This window comes from Muntiacus reevesi, chromosome 13, assembly GCF_963930625.1.
Source record: "Muntiacus reevesi chromosome 13, mMunRee1.1, whole genome shotgun sequence".
NCBI classification, from domain to species: Eukaryota; Metazoa; Chordata; class Mammalia; order Artiodactyla; family Cervidae; genus Muntiacus; species Muntiacus reevesi.
In genome coordinates, this window is record NC_089261.1 from 19,772,949 (window position 1) to 19,797,673 (window position 24,725).

The 24,725-nt window shown below is 56.5% G+C and overlaps 1 protein-coding gene across 2 annotated transcripts; it reads left to right on the forward strand.

Annotated features, from left to right (window-relative positions):
• Positions 1-32: 32 nt before the first annotated feature.
• On the forward strand, positions 33-23,415 carry SETD1B (SET domain containing 1B, histone lysine methyltransferase). 2 transcript variants are annotated; one of them, XM_065903765.1, is made up of 17 exons: positions 33-275; positions 770-957; positions 1,202-1,300; positions 1,942-2,212; positions 4,236-4,348; positions 5,316-6,554; positions 10,220-11,047; positions 11,509-11,770; positions 11,847-12,181; positions 12,268-12,373; positions 13,049-13,531; positions 14,781-16,043; positions 16,892-17,058; positions 18,543-18,674; positions 18,760-18,879; positions 18,963-19,100; positions 20,929-23,415. In XM_065903765.1, exons 2-17 carry the CDS (start codon positions 784-786, stop codon positions 21,100-21,102), a joined length of 5,904 nt encoding a protein of 1,967 aa, XP_065759837.1. In that variant the 5' UTR covers positions 33-275; positions 770-783; the 3' UTR covers positions 21,103-23,415. The 2 variants fall into 2 exon arrangements, with proteins under 2 accessions (XP_065759837.1, XP_065759838.1); XM_065903766.1 differs by lacking the exon at positions 33-275 and adding an exon at positions 378-657.
• The last annotated feature ends 1,310 nt before the right edge of the window (positions 23,416-24,725 follow it).

The following is a 24,725-nucleotide window of genomic DNA, read 5'->3' on the forward strand; positions in this document are numbered from 1 at the left end:
AGAGGAGGAGGGTGAGCGCTCGGGTCGGGCTCCTTAGCGGTGTATTGTGGGATGTGCGGCTACTGGGAGCCGAGCCTCCGCCGCCAGCCGCCTCCCGGGCAGCAGCAGCAGCAGCAGCAGCAGCGGCGGCGGCGGCAGCAGCTCCGGGCCCGGCAGCCGCGGCGGCGGCGGCGCTCCCCCCTCCCGGCCCCCCGTCCGGCCGCCCCGGCCTCGGCTCCCGCGGGGGACACCATGTACTGGCTGGCGGCGCAGGGAGGCCGGCGCCCGGCGGGGATGTAAGCGCGGCTCGGGGAGGGAGAGGCCGCGGCCGGCAGCCGGGCGTCCCGAGCCCCTAGCCCCGGCCCCTGCTCCGGCCGACCGAGCGAGCGGGCGGGCGGCGCCAGGCCTGCCGCGCGAGCCCCGCGCCCGAGCCGGGCCGAGCGAGCGAGCGAGCTAGCGCCACGCCGGGCGACCGGGCGGCCGGGCGGGCACCATGGGCCGGAGCCCGCGTCCTCCGGGTGCCCCAGGCCCCGCAAGTCCGCACCAGGGGCCCCCGGGAGCCCCTCGCAGCCGCTCCGAGACGGTGGCCGAGCGGGCGGGCGCCTAATTCTCCGGAAGGGTTATTCTCTCGCTCCATTCTTATTTTTGGGGGGAGCCAGCTCCTTTTGGGGCCCGCTGGTAAGGTGGGAGGGGGTGGGGGGCTGGACGATTTGATTCTTTAGCGTGTGTGTAGAAGCGGCCGCCACCGCCGCAGCCGCGGCGGAGACGACAACAACTTGCTCATTTTCAGGTTGGGTTAACGGCATGGAGAACAGTCACCCCCCCCACCACCACCACCAGCAGCCCCCGCCGCAGCCCGGCCCTTCGGGCGAGAGGAGGAACCACCATTGGAGAAGTTACAAGTTGATGATTGACCCGGCTTTGAAAAAGGGGCATCATAAACTGTACCGCTACGATGGGCAGCATTTCAGCTTTGCGGTGAGTAGCCGGCGCGCCTCCCTGTCGGCCCCCCCCCTGCCCCCACCCCGGGCCTTGCCGAAGAGGGTGGGGGCTGAGTGGTCCGAGCGGCCCGGGGACCCCCCCTTCCTGAACACCCGGCCAACTGTCAGCCAGGTCCCCAGTCCTGGAGTTTGACAAGTGCCTGGAGAAGGGGGGGGTTCCTGTCCCTGACCCTGGGGAGTGGGACCAGCCCACCCACTCCGCCCCCCTTTCCTCTCCACAGATGTCCAGCAATCGTCCGGTGGAAATTGTGGAAGATCCCCGGGTGGTCGGCATCTGGACTAAAAACAAGGAGCTGGAGCTGTCGGTCCCCAAATTCAAGGTAGGACCCCTCCCCCGTATCCAGCACCCCTTCTCTCCACCCCCCCCCCCCCCCCGAGTTCGAAAATAACGCCAGTTCTGACCAAGCCCAGCCAGATTCTGAATTCCCGCCGTCCGGGGGCTGGGCAAGTTTTGGCGGGGAGGGGGAGGTTGTAGAGAGGGGGTGTCCCCTCTCGGCTACTGTAAACAGAATAACACTCGGTGAAACTGTAATCAAGGAGCTGATACATTGTCCTGCCCGCCCAGCTGGGGGCTCCGAGTCCCCACCTGGCTCCTGCCAGCCTGGGACCCGCCCCCATTCCCAGCTTTGTGGCTTTAGGGGGACAGCTTTCTAGCCCGAGGGGTCTTCCCTGCCCTGGCAGCAGGGAGAAGAGGCCAGAGTTGGGGGGGTGGGGAAAGAGAAACTGTTTCTTTTTCCCCTTTCCTTTCGAACCCAGAGAACTTCCACGTTCCAAACGATTTAATCCTCCGCTTCCCGGGCCCGCCCGCGTGCATTTTTTTTTTTCCTAAAAAAAAAAAAAATTTTTTTTTTTTAAATTTTTTATCCTTCATTGTTTTCAAAGAGCGGGCGAGTGGGAAATGTTCTGTTTTCCCTTCGGTTTCAATGTTCTCCAAACTCCCTTCCCCCTCGTACCCTGCCAGATCGATGAGTTCTATGTGGGCCCGGTGCCTCCGAAGCAGGTGACATTTGCCAAGCTGAATGATAACATCCGTGAAAACTTCCTGAGGGACATGTGCAAGAAGTATGGGGAAGTGGAGGAGGTGGAGATTTTGTACAACCCCAAGACCAAGAAGCACTTGGGCATTGCCAAAGTGGTCTTTGCCACGGTCAGGGGAGCCAAGGAGGCTGTTCAGCACTTGCATAGCACTTCGGTCATGGGTAATATCATCCACGTGGAGCTGGACACCAAAGGTGAGTGGAGGCCCGCTCAGGACAGCTACCGCCGAGGAGCCCCAAGACCTGTCAGTGTGACCCCCTTCTCTCCCAGGGCCCGTCTTGCAGTGTTGGGGAGCCCCTCAGTTTTCCTTGGGTACCCCCCTACAACCTTATTTTTCTTTTGCCCCCCTCTTGAGGGTAGAGTCACGTGGAGCTAAATGTGTTGTCTGTTGCTAGGAGACGGAACTGTAATTTACCAAATGTGCCGGTCCTTGGCCACTGCACCCCTAGGGACCACCTAGAGGTTTCCCCACTGCTGACACCCCCGTGGGCCCCTCTCGGAGCCCTGGTGGCCTGGGTTTAGGCAGTCCCCAGTGTTGCTGTCTGTGTTAGGAGAGGAGACAGGGTTTGTTTATTAGGGTGGGGGGGGCGGTGAGGGAGAGCCACGAAGCCGCCTTTAAATTTGCAGAGTAGGTCTCTCCACTAAATAAGTCCTCCTAAGGGGCTGGGGAGTGCCCCTCCCCCTCTTGTCGCCCCCTCCCCCTGGAAGTGGGAACCAATCTGGGCCCGGAGTGTGGTTTCATTGATAATGTTCCCGATAGAGCTGGGCGGGCTGCTCTGGGTGTTCAAGGGTTGACACTGTGTCTTCCCTCCTCTCTCTTAAAGAGACAGTATCACCTCCCAGTCAGCGGAATCCCGCTCTTCGCTCGCTCTGAGCCTCTGAGCTGCTGGGAGAGCTGGGCTGGGGAAGCCATACCTCCAACCCTCAGGGTCCTGGGAGGCTTCTCCTCCGTGCTGGGTGGGGGGCTCCGGACCTCCAGGGCATCCCCTAAAGTTTGCCTGTGGCCACTTAGAGTTCCTGTAGAATATAGAAGAAAGTGCCAGGTGCTCTAAGGTCCAACCAGAGGTGACTGAGCAGACACTGTTGGGGTCTTTCCCACTGCCCCCCCACCCTCTTGGGGGGGTCCTGGGGAACCCTGCCTGGGAGGGTTTAGGTGGGTAACTGTGAGCATGGAATTTAAGGGGCAACTGGGGCATACCAAACCTAAGACCTGAAAATCTAAATCTTCTTTTTTACCTTAAATACTGAATACATGTCAACTGAGTCTCTAAGTCTTTGCTGAGGGGTGTGGAAGGAGGCTGCTCCTGGTTGGGCAGTTACCCTACAAACTCTTGCCAAACCTGTCCCAGGTCTGAGCCTCCTCAGGGCACAGGCCACAGCCCCCTTCACCTCCCCTCCTTCTTTTGTCTCTGTCAAGGGAGACCCCTTGGGCGGTGGTAGGCTTATCTTAAGTAGCAGTCAGCCCTCACCAAAATTGCAAAAAAGAAAAAAAAGGCCCTTAGAGACTGCCACTAAGTTTGTATTTCAAGAAAGAGACCGGTAAAGAGTAGCTCAAGGAATGTGTCTCCTTTGCATATGTAAGCAGCTGCCTCAGAGGGCTCTATAAATATAGATAATCTGGCCCCCTGTTCTGTCGAGGAGGCCTCTCTCAGCTGCAGGGGGGCTGGGGATGGGGAGGAACTAGGGTGGAGGGTTATCCAACTGGGGGGCTGGGGACTGGGAGGAGGCCTGTGGAGTTCACAGTAAGTCAGTCCTAGAGTGCTTTTACAAACTCTGTCAGTCACCTGAGAGGGTTCACAACAAACTGCCACTTCTGTGTCACTGGGTCTCCTTTTCACTTGCTGCTGGACCCTGGCTGTTAGATGGGAAGGCAGAAGGACGGGGATTACCTGACGGTGGTAATGGCTGGCATGGGCCAGGTGACAGGAAGGGGCTTTGTGGTGGGGGTGGCATGTCTATATTTGGGGGAGTCCCAGTGTCATGAGACATTAAACTCTTGAATCTCAGGATGAGGGAATCATACAGTTTAGCGGCTTCATTGAACAGACTGTACCTCCCGAATGAGGTACAAAGAGAGAAGTGGGAACTTGGTCAGGGTCACTCAGCTTCCCAAGGTGTGGGGTCCCAGGTACAAAGGGACCCACAAGGATGCCCACCTGTGGGGGCTGCCCCATCCTGGAGCCTCACTGAGGCCTCCCTCCCTTGCCTTTTCCACAGGGGAAACCCGCATGCGGTTCTACGAACTGTTGGTCACGGGCCGATACACACCCCAAACCCTGCCAGTGGGTGAGCTGGACGCTGTCTCTCCAATCGTGAATGAGACCCTGCAGGTGGGTGTGTGACTGTCAAGGCCTTCCCCCACCTCCCCACCCCATCACCAGTTCCCCAGTGTGCCCCCCACCCCACTTCACCAGCTCCTGCATGGGACACCAGGACCCAGGAGGGAAAGGAGCCTGGCTGTGCTGACCACAGCTTCCACTGGGGTGCAGGGGAGGGTCCTAATAGCCCTGTCTGCTGAAGCGCCCCTCTGGCCTGGCCCCCCACCCTCTCCCTGAACACGCTGGGATTCCCACAGATCAGAGTCCATGTGCTTTCCACGCTGATCCTGAAACACTGCTGTGTTCAGGATCCTGTTGTCTGGCGTCCCATGGACCCCTCCGTTCCACCCCCCAACCCCTGCCAACGAAAGCCTGGTTCAGGTCTCTCCTTCCAGAGCAAGAATGACTCCTCCCTCCTTCCCCAACCACTGCTCCCCAGAACACTCACCTGGACCACCCTCTCGCAAGTGGACCACTCTCAGGAGTAACTTTTCCCAAGTGAAGAGTCTTTGCTTACTCGCTGATCAGCTGGGTTGTCTATCAGGCACTTTACCATGTTACACTATTTAAAGCCTAAAATATTGAGAGGCTGGGGGAACAAGGTGACCACCCCCTCACTTCCAAAAGCATAATTGGCCTCAGCTACCTGTGCCTGGAAGGTCTTGATTTCTGACGGCCTGAGGCAGGAAGGAAATCCCAGTGCAAACCAAGATGTCAGGGTCTTATCTTTACCCTGCTTCAGGGATTAGGAAAAACCCTCAAGGTTCTCTGAGGATAATTGGCTACCCCAAGATTAGAGAAGGTGAGGCCCATCCAGATATTCTTCTTTAATCTCCCCGCCCCTCTCCGTTCACCATGCTGAGTGACCAGCTTGGCTCCGAGCTCCCAGGCAGATGGAGTGAGAGGGGAAAACCGTCCCATTCTAGTGCATGTTTTTCCCCCTAGCAATCTCAGACCTTTCTCCCTCCTCTCTTTCCAGCTGTCAGATGCCCTGAAGCGCCTCAAAGACGGTGGCCTGTCTGCAGGCTGTGGCTCCGGCTCATCCTCTGTCACCCCCAATAGTGGTGGGACACCCTTCTCCCAGGACACAGCTTATTCCAGCTGCCGCTTGGACACACCCAACTCCTATGGCCAGGGCACGCCGCTCACGCCACGCCTGGGCACCCCCTTCTCGCAGGACTCGAGCTACTCCAGCCGCCAGCCCACGCCCTCCTACCTCTTCAGCCAGGACCCCACAACGACCTTCAAGGCTCGGCGCCATGAGAGCAAGTTCACAGATGCCTACAACCGCCGCCACGAGCACCATTATGTCCACAACTCGTCTGCGGTCACTGCGGTGGCGGGGGCCGCAGCCGCCTTCCGGGGCTCAGTGGACCACCCATTCGGGGCGGTTGGCGGCAGTGGGGGCAGCAGCGGGCCCCCATTCAAGGCCCAACCACAGGATACGGCCACGTTTGCCCACACTCCACCGCCCACCCAAGCAACCCCTGCGCCCGGAGTCGCCTTCAAGTCGGCTTTCTCTCCGTATCAGACTCCTGTGCCCCCTTTCCCCCCGCCCCCCGAGGAGCCCACCACCACAACCCCCTTTGGGGCTCGTGACAGCAGCGAGTTCCGAAGAGCACCTGCGCCCCCACCCCTCCCACCTGCCGAGCCCCTGACAAAGGAGAAGCCTGGCACACCGCCGGGACCCCCGCCCCCTGAGGCCAACAGCATAGAGCTGGGTGGTCGGCCAACCTTCGGCTGGAGTCCCGAGCCCTGTGACAGCCCCGGCACGCCTACGCTGGAGTCGTCGCCTGCAGGGCCGGAGAAGCCCCATGACAGTCTGGACTCACGGATCGAGATGCTGCTGAAGGAGCAGCGCACCAAGCTGCCCTTCCTTCGGGAGCAGGACTCAGACACAGAGCTGCAGATGGAGGGCAGCCCCATCTCCTCCTCCTCCTCCCAGCTTTCCCCTCTGGCCCCATTTGGCACTAACTCTCAGCCAGGCTTTCGAGGCCCTACACCACCCTCCTCACGCCCCTCCAGCACTGGCCTGGAGGATATCAGCCCCACGCCACTGCCTGACTCAGATGAGGATGGTGAGCTTGATCTGGGCCTGGGGCCTCGGCCCCCACCTGAGCCAGGTCCGCCAGACCCTACCGGACTTCTGGGTCAGACAAGTGAGGCGGCCTTGGACCTGGCTGGAGACAGGACCCCAACCTCAGAGAAGATGGATGAGGTACCACGTTATGTCTGTCTGTCTCTGTCTGGGCTTGGTTTTGGTCTGTCTTGTGGCACCCTCTTTCCTCCCTGAGGGTAACTACGACACAGAAGCAACAGGGCTAGGACAGCCTAGAGAACAGGTCAAAAATAAAAAGAATGTGCAGAAAGCATCAGGGGCCATGACTGAGCAGCTGGTTTGGCTCTGAGCTCCCTAGCAGTTTTGGCGAAAAGGGAAACTTGACCTAGATCTTTTGCTTTCCATGTTAGGTTATGGGAAGTTGGGACTTTTCTGGGGGATAAAGTCTGAGTTGAGCTTCTTTGGTTGAAGTCTGCTGTGATCCCAGAGCGTGTGGACAAGTGATGGTTTTGGGTCCTCTCCTCTGTTGGGTGGCTAGGGCCTGGTCAAGACTAGTCCTGACAAGTCAGTTTTGGGGAAAGGGAGTAGCCAGAGTGTTCTGCTGAGCTGCGTCAGGTGGGAGCTCTGGAGCTCTGTCTCCTAGTACCTGGTGCCCTCTGAAGAGACTGGAAACCACGTGGGGCAAGGAGGGCTTTGAAATTTTCCTTCTTCCCTGGCTCCAAGAGTTTCAAGAGGAGAGCCACAGCCAGAAGCAGGCAAAGCTGACCCCCCCCCCCCAACCTCTTCCTACCCACAGATCTTCATCTGGGGTCTCTCTGTCCAAGCTCCATCCTCAGGGTTAGCGTGAGGGATGCTGCCTGCCACATTTTCTTGGGAGGATTAAGTCATCTTTCTTGACTCTGTTCCTCCCCCTTCCTGGTCCAGGCACCTGCCCTGGCCCTCCTGGAGACCTGTTTTGGAACTTGTGAGCCTGAAAGGCATGAGCAGCCAGGAGCATAGAAGGAGCTCTGTGCCCCTGTGGGTGGCGGGGAGGAGGGTCCCTCCCTCCTTCTCAGGTCCTTTGATTAGGCTGATTTGGCTGCCTCAGGGAGGAACAGAGAGGAACTTGACTTGCCTGGGAGGGGACTGCAGGTGGCCGGGGCTCCTGGGGGCCTCTGGGCCGATCTGGCAAGTGGTTTCTGGCGCTAAGGGGTTCAGACAGGGAGAGTTGACAGGTGTGCAGAGGTGGGGGTTGCTGCTGGCTCTGCCATCCTCCTTTCTTCCCTAGGATAGGGGATGTTTGCTTACCATGCTTGCTTGCTGATCCAGGGCTAGGAAGCCCAGAGTAGCTGGAGGGAACGGGCTCTCCCACCGGGGCACTGGAGGAAAGGGGAGACTGAGGCCCAGAGAGCTGTGGTCCGGGAAGCCCGGGGACATCAGTCCAGGGAAGCCCGGGAGTACGGACAACCTCCAAGGTGGCCCTCGGGAGCCCCCTGCCGGCAGTCTGGAGAACGGCTCCCGGGCCCCTCCGGACCGAACCTAAAGGAATCCCAGCCTAGGCTGACCAGGCGGGAGAGCAGCGCAAAGGGGCACTCCCTATCTTCACAGAAGCTGGTGGTTAGAAATTCCGGTTCCAGGCCTTAAGCCTTCAGCCTCGAGTCCCACCTCTGTCACTTACTGGTTATGTGACCTTAGGGAAGTCACTTTCCCTCTCTGAGTCTCAGTTTCATCATCTGTGAAATGGTGGGATAGTGAGAGTCTGCCTCATGCCGTCTTGGCTTAAGTGAGGTGCTGCACGAGAAATTCCAGGAACTGCTCGAACTGATGCCCAACGCTCAGCAACTAGTTCCCGCCGGTTCTTGCCCCCCCCGGACGCGGGAGAGGCGGAGGGAGGGGCAGGGCCTCGAGCTGGAGCGCGGATCCAGGTCTCCTTGTGATTGGCTGGCCGCGGGGCCGGGATTAACCCTCTGCGTGCTGCGCCTGCCTTGCTGGGCGCTGTCCAGGACTGATCTGGCGCTGTCCCTGAGTATCAGGCTGCGAACCTGCCTGTGCCTCCCTCTCAGCACGTATGTGGGACCCTGAGAGGCAGCGAGAGTGTGTGTGTCTGTAGAGGGGACAGAGTAACAGCCCGAGCTTCCTTCTGCTGCCGGGGATTTAGTTTTCCTCTTCTCCCCGCCCCTCCACATCCCTTTGAACCTTCCCTCGCCTGCAGGTCTGACCTTTGACCTTTTAGCCTGCACGGACCCCTCACCTCCTCAACCTTCAAATGCACTCCCTGTCTCTGGCAACCGACAAAGGCCCTGTCTCCCCAGATGGCACCCGAGCCACCTTTTCGTCTCTGGTCATGACACAGGAGCCTGGGGGCAGTCCATTCCTCCTCTCCCAACCCCTGTTCTGCCTTCTTGCTCCACCTCTACCCTGTGGACACCATGCCCTGCTCTAGTTCCAGGCCTGTGCACCCAGCTCCCCAAAGCCCCAGGTCTGAATGTAAAGAGGACCTTGCTATTTCACAGCCAAGTCACACTTGGCTCCCCTATTGACCTGGTGCTACTGTCCTGGATTCCCACGGCAGCCCCGACCCCTCACTCAGCAGGCACCCTGGGCTCCAATCTCAGCTCTGTTTCTGACCAGCGCCTCTTGGGCCAGTGATTTACATGTGTCTCTCTGAGGGTGTTTTCTCACCTGTCAAGAGACGAATAGAGCCCTTCCTCATGAGGTTATGGTGCAGATAAGAAACACGAGACATTGTGTGCTCACAACACTCAACCCCACCCAGCCTGTACAAAAACTATGTGAAAGGAGTAATTAAGGAAAACATACAGACTTATCTCCTTTTCATGCACCCTGACTCCTGCTAAAGCTTCTCCCTCCCTTGTTTCTGTCACCTCTGCCAGGCCTTCTCTGCCACAGTGAAGACTGCAGGCCAGCTGGGAATAAAGGCTGGTGAGCCACTTCCTGGTTGGAATCCAGGCTCTGTCTCAGTGGCTGTGTAGCCTTGGGCAAGTTACTTAAGCTCTCAGTGTTCCAATTTTCTCATCAATAAAACTGGTGATAAACACCTACGTTGCAGGTTTTCTGAGGGTTAGCTGAATGAGCATACATAAAGTGCTTAGAAAGGTGCCTGCCAATAGGTAGGGCTATGTGCTGTGATAAGTTGCTTCAGTCATGTCTGACTTTTTGCAGCCCCATGGACTGTAGCCCACCAGACTCCTGTCCATGGAATTCTCCCAGCAAGAATATTGGAGCAGGTTGCCATTTCCTCCTCCAGCAGGGAAGGGCTATAGAAATGTTATTAACTTTTAGTATTATCTTCTCTGAATACAAATTGAAACAATCTTTCAAATTGAAACAGAATCTTTTTCCTCTTCATGCCTCACTGCCCCCTTCTCTGCTTTCTTTTTCTCCACAAAGGACTATATATTTCACATTTATCCTAGTCAACCTTTGCCTTATTCCTCTAGAAGTTCAACTCCAAGAGAGCAAGTTTGTCTGACTTGTTCACCATCGTGTCCTCAGCATGTGGACAATACCTGGTATACAGCAGGTGCTGAGCAAATGTTTGTTGAATGAATGAATGAATGAATGAAGCTTCATGATAACCCCATGAGGCAAGTACTGTGATGCCCAACATGCAGATGGGGAGACTGAGGCTTAAAGAGGTTAAATGACTTGCTCAAGGCCACACAGCTGGGACAGGAAGGGACCAGGATCAGGACTGTGGAAGCCACGTTGCTCACTAGTCTTGCAGAAGGGTGCTTCTCTGACCTTCTGGTGTTGGGAAGGGGAATCTGGGAGCCTGGTTTCCCAGGCTCCCCCTTACTTCTCTCCCCTTGCTCTCCCTGCAGGGGCAGCAGTCCTCAGGGGAGGACATGGAGATCTCAGATGATGAGATGCCCTCGGCCCCCATCACCAGCGCCGACTGCCCCAAGCCCATGGTGGTGACCCCAGGGGCCGGGGCTGTGGCAGCTCCCTCTGTGCTGGCCCCAACCTTGCCACTGCCCCCGCCCCCTGGCTTCCCACCACTGCCCCCGCCCCCACCCCCACCCCCACCCCAGCCCGGCTTCCCCATGCCCCCACCTCTGCCGCCACCACCGCCCCCGCCACCCCCGGCCCATCCAGCTGTGACGGTGCCCCCACCACCCCTGCCAGCCCCGCCGCCTGGTGTCCCACCCCCACCCATTCTGCCGCCACTGCCGCCCTTCCCACCAGGGCTGTTTCCTGTGATGCAGGTGGACATGAGCCACGTGCTTGGGGGCCAGTGGGGCAGCATGCCCATGTCCTTCCAGATGCAAACGCAGATGCTGAGCCGTCTGATGACAGGCCAGGGCGCTTGCCCCTACCCCCCCTTCATGGCTGCCGCAGCCGCAGCTGCCTCCGCTGGACTGCAGTTTGTCAACCTGCCGCCCTACCGGGGCCCCTTCTCCCTTGGTAGCACTGGCCCAGGCCGTGGGCAGCCCTGGCCACCCCTGCCCAAGTTTGACCCATCAGTGCCACCACCAGGCTATGTGCCCCGCCAGGAGGACCCACACAAGGCCACTGTGGACGGCGTCCTGCTGGTGGTGCTCAAAGAGCTCAAGGCCATCATGAAGCGGGACCTGAACCGCAAGATGGTGGAGGTGGTGGCCTTCAGGGCCTTCGATGAGTGGTGGGACAAGAAGGAACGGATGGCTAAGGTGAGTGGGCAGCACGTCCCCTCGGTGGGGGGCGGGCAGGCCAGAGGCAGAGACCTGGCCAGACAGCCTCTGTCATCCCCAGGCACCTTAGCAGAAGCACCACCACCCAGACCCCCAAACAGAATAGTGTGTGTTATTTTGTGAAACTGCTGTGTCAGTGACACAAGTGTGTACTTACTGTGTGTTTCTCCTGGATTCCAATCTCCAAAACTCCAGAGCCCCTGCCATGTGTGGGCAGCCATAGTAACAGCTTCTCAGATGAGGAAGCTGAGGGTCAGGGAAGCAGAGTATGGTGCTGGGGGCGTCCTGAGTAGTGACATGAAATGCAGTAGGTTCCAGGAAAGGAAGTGTCCAGTTTGGGCATGGCTGTCACTGTAGAAAGGATGGCAGGCTACTCGGGGGACAGGGTTGGTGGCTGTACTCTAACCACACTGACCTTCCCCTCCTCTCTTGCACCCCAGGCCTCACTGACCCCAGTGAAGTCAGGTGAGCATAAAGATGAGGACAGGCCGAAGCCCAAGGACCGCATCGCCTCCTGCCTGCTGGAGTCCTGGGGCAAGGGCGAGGGCCTGAGCTACGAGGGACTGGGCCTGGGCATCGGGCTGCGTGGGGCCATCCGCCTGCCCTCCTTCAAGGTCAAGAGGAAGGAACCGCCGGACACGGCATCATCTGGTGACCAGAAGCGGTTGCGACCCTCCACCTCTGTGGATGAGGAGGATGAAGGTGGGGCCTTGCCGGGAGCTGGGACCTCCTTGCCTGCGCGCCCCCACCCGGCCCTGACCGCCCTCCCTCCCTGCAGAGTCCGAGCGTGAGCGAGACCGGGACATGGCCGATGCCCCCTGTGAGCTCGCCAAGCGGGACCCCAAGGGCGTGGGTGTGCGGCGGCGGCCAGCCCGGCCCCTGGAGCTGGACAGCGGCGGGGAGGAGGACGAGAAGGAGTCGCTGTCGGTGTCATCGTCCTCGTCAGCATCCTCGTCCTCGGGCTCCTCGACCACCTCACCCTCGTCCTCAGCCTCCGACAAGGAGGAGCGAGAAAGCACGGAGGAGGAAGAGGAGGAGGAGGGGGAGGAAGAGGGGGAGGAGGGCCCCAGGAGCCAGATCTCCTCCTCCTCAACCTCATCCATGTCAGATAAGGTATTGTTCGGGCTTGGGGAGGCCTGGGGAGCTGGCCCAGGTGAGGGAGCCCTTCGGCTCACCTGTCCAGCATCCCTCTCCCCTAGGATGATGATGATGAAGACAGCGATGACCGGGATGAGTCTGAGAATGATGACGAGGACACGGCCCTGTCAGAGGCGAGTGAGAAGGAAGAAGGGGACTCAGATGGAGGTGAGTGTGGCTTCTGGCCCAGTCCAGGGTCCCTCTGCAGAAAGCAGAGCCTACACAACAGTCAGCAGTACTGAAGGTGTAGGATTTCTTGACTATGAAGTGTGATGTCATTAAAACATAAACACAGCCTGCCGTGTAGTTCCTTTTTTATGAAATGTCCAGGATAGGTCAGTCCACAGAGGTAGAGAATGAGATGGTTGGATGGCATCACCGACTCAATGGACATGAGTTTGAGCAGAGTTCAGGAGATGGCGAAGGACAGGGAAGCCTGGTGTGCTGCAGTCCATGGGCTGAGCAACTAAATAGCAGTAGAGACAGAGAGCAGACTGGTGATTGCCGGGGTCAGGTGGTGAGGATAGAGGGATGATAGCTGAAGGAAGCGGGCTGCTTCTTGAGCTTGTGAAAACCTTTTGAGATAAAATAGAAATGTCAGTTGTCCACATTGTAAAGGTGCTAAATACCACCGTGTCATCTATCCTAAGATGGTTAGCTTTATGTCATGTGGATTTCACCTCCGTTTAAAAAAACAGATGATGGTGAGTTAATACACACACACCCCTCCACCTACCTGAGGGCCACGTTCACCCCAGTGCCTCCTGTTTTGAGCCCTTTGGTGACGCCTCTGGCTGAGGCACAGCAGATAATAACAGGGCCCCTGACGTGTCCCCCATGCAGAGGAGACGGTGAGCATCGCCACCTCTAAGCCTGGAGCTGAGTCCTCCAGTGAGAGTTCTGAGTCATCTGACTTCGCATCAAGCTCCGAGTCCTCTTCATCATCATCATCGGAAGATGAAGAAGAGCTGGCAGCTGGGGAAGAGGAAGAGGAGGAGGAGGAAGGGGAGGCAGCTGCAGACGAGAGCACGGCTCCCGCTGCTCCTGACGAGGACTTTGAGAATGAAGTGGTCACAGGAGCACCCACAACGGAGTCACGGGGCCCAGAAGAGAAGGTGGACATTGAGGCTGAGGACGAGGCCCCTAAGGAGAGGACCCCAATGCTGGAAGAGACCCCCTTGCCTGTGAGTGTCGGGGAGCTGACTGGCTGCAAGGAGCCCCCTGAGGAACCAGGCCTGAACCAGGAAGGGGCCAGGTTGCTGTCTCCAGAACCCCCTGCAGGAGAGATGGAGGCCCGGCCCCTGCCATCCCCAGAGCCCACCCCAGGTAACGCTTGCAGCCCATGGAAAGGCGGTGGGAATAGAAACAAGATGTCTTTAACCATCAGAATGAACCAGGGCTCCTTTGTGCCGTCACTTAAACTTACCAAGTAATTTGCTTATCTGTAAAATGGGATCAATGGATTGTGCTTCCCCCATAAGGTCATACGGGAGGATGGAGTGAGGTAACTTGCCAGGAGAAGCTGGGCACCTGTTAGACCCCAAAGGGAGGTCTGCTGCTGTCACCATTCTTCACTGTATTTCCCTGGGGTCTAGTCCTTGGACCGCTAGTCCCATGAGATGCTTCCAAAAGAGGAGGTGTGGATGTGTATGGTCTTTTAGTGATAGGCAGGCAGAGAAGGCCTCTGGGCCCTGGGCACCTCTCACCAGAAGTGTGCTGGGTGGGTTAAAAAGGGCTTGGGCACTGCCCCCTCCACCATCTTGGTGGAGCTGCACAAAGCATGTGAAAGGCTCTGGCAGTGCTGTCCAAGAGAACTTTGTACAGTGATCAGCCTGTTCTCTGTGTCCTGTCCAGCCCCAAAGCCACTAGACACAGCGTCGCCTAGAGCTTGAGAAAGGGGGGGAGTGCCGCTGTGGGACAGAATTTGTAATGTTGATTAATTTTAGTTAATATAAACTACTTTAGCCACATGTGGTTAGTTTGTACCTCTAATAGTCCTTAAGGAGAGCAACCCGTTGTATTTTAAGTTTTTTATTTGGCTCTAGAACCACAGGTCTTTGCAAATTGTTAAACGTATTTATAAAGCCCCTATTTCTGTCTCCTTTATGGTTTTAGGAACTGATAATACAAAAGTGGACCAAAACAGGCAAAAATATCTGCCCTCCTGGAGCTTACACTCAGGACAGGTTGATAGATAACAGCCGATAAGTTAGAAAACATATTAAGTGACAGTAGAGAGAAGTGCTAGGAGAAAACCTTAAAGGCTCTGACAAGTCCTGCAGAAGAGGGACTTGTTTAATTTTATTCAGTAGCAGAGCTCATTTTCTTGGTCCACGGGATGTTCCTTGCTCACCGGAACACCATTCTAAAGACAGTGTCAAGGGCGCCAGCCGTGTCTCCTGCATTTTTTATTTACTCCCACCAACATTTCTCAAATCCTGCTGTGTATCTAGGAATCCACAGGGTACGAGTGCATACCTAAAGGTGCCCAGGGCACAGCCGGGTAGCATGAGGAGGGCTCCAAGGGCCGTTTGAGTCAATAACCAAGGTCTGCTTTCTGCCCACCGCTCTGCAGAGGACAACCTGGAGGCGGAGCCTGAGCCCCCAGCGCTGCTCTCTTTACCGCTGCAGCCACCATTGCCGCCGCCTCGACCGCCCCGGCCACCTAGCCCACCACCAGAGCCCGAGACCCCAGACCTCCCCCTCCCACCCGTCCCTCTGGAGCCTCCCCCCCATGAGGACCAGCCCCCACGTACTCCGAGCCTCTGTAGCAGCCTGGGCAAGTCCCAGAGTGCAGAGGCGGTGCCGGCCACGCCGAGCGGGGAGCCTTTGCCGACGGTGGGCAGCGGAGGCCTGGCCCTGAGCTCCCCGCAGCTGCCCGGCAGCCCCTTCTCCTACCCATCCCCATCCCCCAGCTTGAGCAGCGGGGGCCTCCCAAGGACACCTGGCCGGGACTTTAGCTTCACGCCCACCTTCCCCGAGCCTGGGGGACCCCTACTTCTGCCCGTCTGCCCCCTCCCAGCTGGCCGGCGTGACGATCGGTCTGGCCCCTTGGCCTCCCCGGTGCTCCTGGAAACAGGCCTACCGCTTCCTCTGCCCTTGCCCTTGCCCCTGCCCCTGGCGTTGCCCGTACCTGTCCTGCGGGCTCAGTCACGGGCCCCCACCCAGCTGCCGCCTCTGCTGCCTGCCCCTCTGGCCCCCTGCCCACCCCCCATCAAGAGGAAGCCGGGCCGGCCCCGGCGATCCCCGCCAGCTGTGCTCACCTTGGATGGGCCTTTGGTCCGACCGCCAGGAGGGGCCACCCTGGGCAGGGACCTACTGCTTCTGCCAGGCCAGCCACAGACCCCTGTCTTCCCCAGCACCCATGATCCCCGGACCGTGACCCTGGACTTCCGGAACGCAGGGATCCCGGCCCCCCCACCACCTTTGCCCCCCCAGCCCCCTCCACCCCCACCTCCACCACCTGTTGAGCCCACCAAACTGCCCTTTAAGGAGCTAGAGAACCAGTGGCCCTCCGAGGCCATCCCTCCAGGTCCCCGTGGGCGTGACGAGATCTCCGACGAGTTCATGAACCTGGCCAAGGTGCGGGGGTCCTGGCGCCGGCCACCGAAGAAGCGCCACGAGGACCTGGTGGTCTCAGCTTCGCCCGAGCTCTCGCCACCACAGCCTCTCTTCCGGCCCCGCTCAGAGTTTGAGGAGATGACCATCCTCTATGACATCTGGAATGGTGGCATCGACGAGGAGGACATCCGCTTCCTGTGTGTTACCTACGAGCGGCTGCTGCAGCAGGACAACGGCATGGACTGGCTCAACGACACGCTCTGGGTCTACCATCCCTATATCCTGCCAGGTGGGGCGGGGGCCACACCTCCCAGGACACAGGGGTCCGCCCCTACCTCTCTAGGCGGCATCTCCTACGAGGGTGCGTGTCATTACCATTTGTGGATGTGTCTGTGCTGACACCACACCAGGCTCTGTATGGAGTCATCTCTGCCTTGTGTGCCGGAATTAAGAGATCTCGGGGCCAAACGTAACGATGTGATTGTACAACATAACAGAAGCGGGGGCTGACAGAGGGCTCACTCTTCCTGGCTTCCCCTCATCAGCTAATTTAATCTTCCCAACAGCCTAGGGAGGTGGGGGCTATAATTATTTCCATTTTACATATGAAGAAACTGGAATTCAGAGAGATTAAGTTACCTTCCCAAAGTCACACAGCTATAAAATAACTGAGTGGAGATTTGAACCCAGGCAAATCTGGCTCCAGAATCTGAGCCGTGAGCTAATCACAATGCCCCTATAGTCAGTTGCTAGCACAACCCAATGAAGTTGGTGCTATCTTTATCCCTGCTGTACCAAACTAGTATACTGAACATTTACTCTGTGTCAGGAACTCTGCTGAGCATCTGTAATCATTCCAGGGGGCATCATAATTATCCCGATTTGCATATGGGGAAACTGAGGCAGAAGGTGGATAAGAAACACACTCAGGACCATGCAGCTAGGTACCTGAAAGAGTTCTGACCACAGTGGTGGTGGGCAGTGGGCAGCTTCAAGGAGGTGGCCTAGGTGTGGGTGGTGGAGCTGGGAGTCATCAGCGTCCTGGAGATGGGTCTGAGGGTGAGACCAGGCCTGGGAGGATGGGGCTTTCCAAGAAGGTCCATGTGGCCCTTGACCCACACCCACCCACCAGCCTCTCTTCAGCTAAGAAGAAGAAACGGGACGATGGCATCCGGGAGCACGTGACGGGCTGTGCCCGCAGCGAGGGCTTCTATACCATCGACAAGAAGGACAAGCTCAGATACCTCAACAGCAGTCGTGCCAGCACCGACGAGCCCCCCACAGACACCCAGGTAGGGCCATCAGGTGCCCACCCACCCAGGAGCCTCCCAGGCTGGGCAGTGGGTGGGGGCCCTCCCAGAAGGGGCTCCAGGCAGCCAAAGCAGTTGTGGAACCAGAGGGGCTGGCTCTCGGTGCCACTCCCCTGGGTGCTCAGGTGTGAGAGGTGAGGTGAGGTGAGCGGCGGGCAGGGGAGAGACTGAAGGGTCTTCATCAGGGATCAAACAGTGTTGAACTGCATCTTCAGAAATTACCTTCATCTTTTTTTTTTTTTTCATCTTGTTTTAAATTTAGCAAATAAATTGGGTAGGTTGGGCATGGGGGGCTGTGTGGTGAAAAGTGGATTCCTTTGAAAGACTTAGCAGGATCATTAGAACATTAGAAAGTCTAATGGGTGGGACTGGGGGCTGACTGGAGGCAGAATGGCATGACGCTGCTGGGTCCAGCCTGGGGCACTGGGTAACTGGATGCCAAGCACAGAGGTGAGAGGGAAAGTGGGACCATCATGTTGGGACAGCTTCAGTTCTGGGGTTTGTGGAACATCCTGGTAGTGAGGTCTGGTAGACAGATATATGGGTACAGTATAGAACCTGGGAGGGCGATTTCCAGCCTGAGGATTTAAATTTAGGCATCATCAGGGTGGAAGCGTTAACCAAAGCTCACAGCAGGGTTGAGCTGACCCAGGGAGAGCGCCTGGAGGGGAATGAAACTCCAGGTATTAATGGCGGGGACAGGACCAAGAAAGCCAAGAGAGGGAAGGGATGCAAGGGTGTTGGGAGGAGTCGTGATTTCAAATGAAGCCACAGGTTATTAGGGTAGGTAAACAAACACCATCTTTACTTTTTAAAAAAGTATTTATTTGTTTATTTATTTATTATGTTTGGCTGTGCTGGGTCCTTGTTGCTATGAAGGCTTTTCTGTAGTTGTGGTGAGCAGGGTGAGTTCTCTAGCTGTATGCTCAGGCTTCTCATTGCGGTGGCGTCTTGTTGCAGGGCGCAGGATCTAGGGTGTGCGGGCTTCAGTAGTGGCACATGAGCTCAGTAGTTGCGGGTCCTGGGCTCAGGCTCGGGAGCTGCGGCACAAGGGCTTAGTTGCTCCACAGCATGTGCGGTTGGACTGTTAGCAGGCGAACTCTTTACCACTGAGCCACCGGGGAAGTCCCTGATCGCCATCGTCTGTCCAAGAAGCGGAGATGCTTCAAATCTCTAATTGAGAAGAGGAAAGATGACCGGAGTGAAGCGGATGCTGTTTTGTTGCATTTAAGATTAGAGGAACTTGAGCATGTTCAGATTCTGACAGCAAGGACCCAGGTGGAGGAGAGGTCATGATTAGGACAGGACAGGCATAGGTGCGCCCAGAGCAAGGAAGCTGGGGCCACAGAGCTTAGGGTCGGCTCACCAAGGACAGCATGGGGACACAGGTACCGTGGTCTGTGAGACCAGGTCCCCCAGGCGGCCGGACTCCGCTCTGATCTGTCACCTGCCGCGCACCCTCACAGGGCATGAGCATTCCCGCGCAGCCGCACGCCTCCACACGGGCAGGCTCGGAGAGGCGATCCGAGCAGCGGCGCCTGCTGTCCTCCTTCACTGGCAGTTGTGACAGCGACCTGCTCAAGTTCAACCAGCTCAAGGTGAGGCCGGACCCCACCTGGGGCGGCTGGGGTAGCCTTGGGACCGGAGGCCGTGACTCTTAGCCCTATCTCCGTCCCTCCCTAGTTCCGGAAGAAAAAGCTCAAATTTTGCAAGAGTCACATTCACGACTGGGGCCTGTTCGCCATGGAGCCCATCGCGGCCGACGAGATGGTCATCGAGTACGTGGGCCAGAACATCCGCCAGGTAAGCGCTGCAGGGCAGGACGGGGTGGGGGCGGGGCCGCGGCTAGCCCCGCCCCACCCAGACTGAGTCCTCTTCCTGGCCAGGTGATCGCGGACATGCGGGAGAAACGTTATGAGGACGAGGGTATCGGTAGCAGCTACATGTTCCGGGTGGACCACGACACCATCATCGACGCCACCAAGTGCGGCAACTTCGCACGTTTCATCAACCACAGCTGCAACGTGAGTGCGCGGCTCGGGGCCACGCCCCTGGGGGCGAGCCGGGAGGACCTGGAAGCCGCTGGCACAGGAACCAGCGTGGCCTCCTTCCCAAACATGGGGCCCACGACTGGGGCCTTGGGAGGGGGAGGCGGTGTGAGAGGCCTTGTCTGAGGAGCCCTTCTCTGATCTTCAGTTTTCCCATCTGTCAAATGGCCCAAATGAGACCAGAGTTGTTCCTGACACGGTCCATATGGTTGATAATTGCAGAGTTCCTTCTCCCTGCTGAGTTTTTCCGGTGCCTCTGGGGTTAGTGCTGGCTAGTCGAAGTTTCTACAGTGAAGGAAGTTCTCTGCATCTTTGCTGTCCACTCCTGTACACATGTGGTACTGAGCACTAGAAATGTGGCCAGTGTGGCTGAGAAACTGAGTCTTAAATTAACTTAAAGAGATACAGGGCTAGTAACAGCTGACATGGCATGAGTCCGGGGTGTTGGGGTGGACGTTGATATCAAGGTTGGTCCTCTCATGGAGATGAGCACAGTGAGCTTCAGATGGGAGGTCAGGTACTGCTGACTCTGGGTCAAGTCTTGGCATTGCCACTTAGTGAGTGACCATAGACAGGTTGCTTAATGTCTTGCTACTTCAGTTTCCCAAGCTATAAAACCGGAATGATAATCGTCCCTTCTCGTAGGTTGTTGGGAGGACCAAGCGGGTTGCTGAGCACAGGCCTGTGCAGACACAATGGGCGCTCAGTACAGCCAGCTCACAGCATGGTGACATGGTCATTCCCTGGGGCCGGTGGGGACTTCGCTGAGAGTCTCCTGTGAAAGCCTGAGGGATGAGAGGGAATTACCCAGGTGCAGGAGTGAGTGAAGAGAAGCCTGGGGCAGGGAGGGAGGGAGAACACCTCTCCGAGGGGCAGAGAAGAGGAGGTTGGCAGGGTGACTGGTGGCTGAGTCACTCAGCCTTGTAGGTAGAGCTGAGAACTTTCTCTAAAAGCTGAGGCAGGCTACTGACCGGGGGTGACAGGATTTGCTGTCCCTTTAGAAAGACTTCCTGGCAGTTGGGGCAGGAGTGGAGTTATTCAGAGCAGAGACAGGCAGCAGGGACTCACTGGAGTCCAGGCCCATGGTGGCAGAAGTGAGAGGCCCTATAGATGGAACCCGCTGTGTGGTAGGTCGGATCCAGCGCTGCTGGAGGGGAGGCGAGGCAGGGGAGAAATGCTTGGGGGACTGGGTGAGTGGAATGGCCACTCCCTCAGTTTGAGTTCACTGAGCCCAAGATGTCTCCAAAGGTGGATATCAAGCAGGTAGTTGGATCTGGGGCTCTGGAGCACAGGCCAACCTTTTTGTAAAGGGCCAGGTAGTAAACGTTTTTGGCTTTGTGACCCGATCATCTCACAGCTAGTAAACTACCATTGTAACAAAGGCAGCCATAGGCAGTGTGTAATGAGGGCAACTGTGTGCCAATAAAACTTTATTTGCAAGAGCAGGCAGCTGGGGGCCAGAGTTTGCTGATCCCTTCTCTAGAGCTCTGAAGTAGGGCCTGGGCTAGAAATATAAATTTGGGGTCACCTATGGTATAAAAGATAATAGAATATTTCCCTAGGAAATAATTCATTATTATTACAATCATCATTCTCATTTAACATCAGAAGCTAGGGGTCTTTCTCTGCCTGACGGGGGAGCCGAGGCCGAGAGCAGGTGACCAGTGGGCACTGGGGTTGTGGGGCCAGGGCATCAGGCCTTGAGCACGGGGTTCGGTTGAGTTTCGGGGAATGCAGTCCGTGAGGGCCCGGTTGAGGGCCCAGGTAGGTCAGCTCACCTCTCCCACTCCCGTCCCGCCCACAGCCCAACTGCTACGCCAAGGTGATCACAGTGGAGTCGCAGAAAAAGATCGTCATCTATTCCAAGCAGCACATCAACGTCAATGAGGAGATCACCTATGACTACAAGTTCCCCATCGAGGACGTCAAGATCCCCTGCCTCTGTGGCTCTGAGAACTGCCGGGGGACCCTCAACTAGGCCGGCACCCGGGGTTGTCAGCCACCCCGGCTTCCAAGCGTGGACCCCGGCTCTCTGGGGCTGGGTCCCACCTCCCACCCCCATTTCAGGTGCTGTCCCTCTGCCCAGTGGCCGTGCCAGGGCCTGGCGCCCCCAACACTACCCCCAGGTCCCACCGCAGCTCCGGCCCCTCAGTGGGAAAGGGCTTCTCTGTCTCAGCCCGTGTCTCCTCCATTCTTTTTTTTTAAATGCTCCTTTTGGGACTTTGGTTTAACTCTGGTGTAAATGTCTTCCGTCACCTTCTCCCCTTCATCCGCCTCTTTCCCTCTGTGTTTTCTCGTCCTGTCCTGCCCCGTCAGCCTCTTCCCATGAATGCTGCTACGTTGTTCTGTCTTCTTTTCTTTTCTTCCTCTTTACAAGAAAAGACATTTTAACCGTTGAAATGTGAAAGCAGAATCAGAGAGTGGGGACCCCCGGCGGGGGCTGCAGAGGCCTCAGTTTGATTGTGCGTCGGCCCAGGCCCACGTTCTGGAACCCTCCAGGCCCGGGCACTAGGCCAGGTGCTGCAGAGGGAGGGGGTCAGGCCAGGCGGCTTTGACCTCAGAACACTACGGAAGGCCCCCTCTCTGCTGGCGGACTCAGTGAGAAGAAGACCCCCCCTCTTTCCCATCCCCTCCTCAGTCTGTTCCTTCCCTATCAGTCTGGGGGTGCCTCCCCCCCCAACGCCCTCCAGCAGACCGTGGTGGAGCCAAGCTGGCCCCAGGAAGGAGTTTCCCCTCCGGGGCTCTCCGTGCGGCCCCATACCCGCCATCCCCAAAATCTTGGGTTCAATGTTTACTTTCTCATTCAAATGCCAGCAATGAGGGAGCCTCCAGGAGGCCCCAGTGTGGGCAGGGGGTGCTGGAAGGGGGTGTTTACTCTCTCCGGCCCTCACCTTCACCTAGGGAGAGAGATACACCTCCCAGGGAAGGCGGGTGCCCCAGTCCCGCCACTACGGGTGTCTGACCGAATGCGTGTGGCATTTTTTTTTAATTTGCTTATAAGCTTCACCTGCTCACCCCCAGCCCATAGAGCCTGACTCACCCTGCCAGCAAGTCCTCACCCCAGGAACTCAATAGCATATTTATTTTCGGAGTGAGAAGATGTATTTCTCCCAGAGAAAGGTAAATCTTGGAAAAGATTTAAAAACTCACAACTAAGTCTGACAGGTGTTTTTTTTTTTTTTAACCCTTTACATCATCCTCTTCCAAGTTCCTTTCCATGGATTTTTTTTTTTCTTGTGCGTGTATAAAATCAAAACGAAGGGAAAAAAAAATAGGTTTTTGAAGTTCAGAACCGACTTCTGTACATAGGCTGCCATAAAGGACTTTTTCTCGGGAACATTGTTTCTTGTAGAAACACGTGGGAAGACTTTTTTGCTTATTTCTTTGTACTTCCAAAAAAAACCACACACACACACACACACACACACACACACACAAAGCAAGTCCCCCGCACCCCAGAAAGCAAAGCAGGCGTGTAAATAATTTATGGAAAGTGACTGCTGTGACCAAGAGTCATCCTCAGCAAGACGGGAGCGCTCCCACTGGGGCTGCGCCACCCTGTGGATGCAGGCCCGGAGCCTCTGGTATCTCAGCTTGTGTCAAGCTTGTTATCATGTAAATTCTGTACAAAGAATTGTTATTTTTCTCTGTCTTTTTTTTTTTTTTTTGGATGTTGATGGTTTTGTTGTGTTTTTCTTTTTTTCTTTTTCTAATTTCTTCACCCCAACGCCTCTCTGTTTGAGACTGTGCCCACTGGTTTCAAGGTCGATGAAATCAGTGGCATGAAGACACAGAGGGGGACCTGGGTACAGCGGCAACCTTCTCTTCCTTTTGCGGTTTTCTGCCTCATTGTGCAACTGAGGAAATATTTATTTTTCACATGAGGAAATGTGTAGTTTATAGAGATGGCTGATTTAAGTTACTTCTGCAGTCCCCAAGGGGCTGGCTTCAGTCTATCCCTTCCTCCCATAAAAGAAGTGGAGGTAGCGGGTGTGAGGAGACCAGGGTCCGGGGTCCTGCCTCACCCCTCACCCTGGCCTCACCTTGCCCAACCAGCCTTCCCTAAGGGCAAGTAAGGGCCTGGGCCCTCCCTGTCCGCAGGAACCCCTGTCCCATCCCTGAAATGGCTTGTGATAGCCAAAAATGTGTCAAGTCATTTTTCTTTCAATGCCTTCATTTTTACTGAACAAACTTGCTTTTCAAGAGTTGGGGGTTTCTGCTTTTTCTTTTTCTTGTCCCTCCCTCCCTCCTTCCTCCAGCCAAGAAGAGAATCCATAAGTTTTAGGGATGTTTGTGCATATAGACTCTCATCGTATGTAACTTGTTTTGAAGAGAAGTGTTTCCGTTGTGGGTGTGTCTTGCTGTAAATATTTGTTCATATTTTTGTGAATTCAATACTATGTACCATTGTATTATAGTAACTTTTATAAAGCAAACCATAAATATACTGACTTTTCTTACAGATACGCCGTCTCTCTTGCTCTCCTCTCTACCTGTCCTCCTCCTCTCTTTCTGTAGTGGGCATGCCATGCTCCACAGGAGCAGGTGCTTGCTGGGCTGGGGGCTGGGGTTTGATCCCTGGCCCGGGGAACCAAAGTTTCCATGTTACAACTAAGAGTCCATGTGCCAAAGCTAACACCCAGCATGAAAGTCGCTCTGTCGTGTCCAGCTCTTTGTGACCCCATGGTCCATGGAATTCTCCAGGCCAGAAAACAGGAGTGGGTAGCCCTTCCCTTCTCCAGGTGATCTTCCCAAGCATACACCCCCAAAACAACTTCCTTAAAAAAAGAATAAATGTTATGATAAAGAAAAAATAGCTATGAGAAGGGGGTTTCAGGGGGAAGGAGATGAAATTTTCTTTTCTTTTTTGTTTTTTGAGATGAAATTTTAAATAGGATGGTCAGGGAAGTCCACTTACCTGACATGTGAACAAAGCAGAAAGGAGATCAGGGAGTCAGCTCTGTGGAGGTCTGGGGGAAAGGTGTTTGAGGCAGAAGGAACAGTGAGTGCAACAGTCCTGTGGCAGGAGCCTGCCTGGTATGTTTGAGGACCAGCAAGGAGGCTTGTATAGCAGCAGCTGAGTGACAGGAAGGGTGAGGCAAGGCAATGAGGTCTGAAAGGTACCTCATGGGGGAGGCAGATGCTGTAAGGCCTTGCAGGGCAGCACAGGAACACGCCAGAGTGTCCAGTTCAAGGCTCAACAAAAGACACTTCCAAATCTCAGTCTCCCTCATGTTCCCCCTCCAACCTGCTGCTGTGTTTTCCACCTTGATCAATGGCACTTCTATTCCATGCCTCCACCCACCCACCCACTACTGCTGCCGCTAGTTACCTAAGCTCAAAGGCTGGAAACCCTAAACTTCTTTTCCCTCAGCTCCCAAGGCTGACGGGTCTTCTACTGTATTCTTCAGATTCATCCACCACCCCCCCCCCCCCCCCGCCCCTTAGTCCCACAGGCAGAGTCCTCTCTTCACTTCATCTGCTGTGGGGGCCAAAAACGGAGTCTCAACTCCATACATCTACATGCACAGGGCACGCGGGGCTGTGCTAGAGGGGAAGGAAGTGCCAGGTAGACTCGGGCGAGAGCCCCTCCCTCAAACC

Bases quoted from the DNA above. Each gene is read 5' to 3' on its own strand.
- SETD1B (XM_065903765.1), top strand. From the start codon at position 784: ATGGAGAACAGTCACCCCCCCCACCACCACCACCAGCAGCCCCCGCCG. The intron at 1,301-1,941 runs GTAGGACCCCTC...GTACCCTGCCAG, and splicing joins TGTCGGTCCCCAAATTCAAG to ATCGATGAGTTCTATGTGGG. The intron at 18,675-18,759 runs GTGAGGCCGGAC...GTCCCTCCCTAG, and splicing joins TCAAGTTCAACCAGCTCAAG to TTCCGGAAGAAAAAGCTCAA.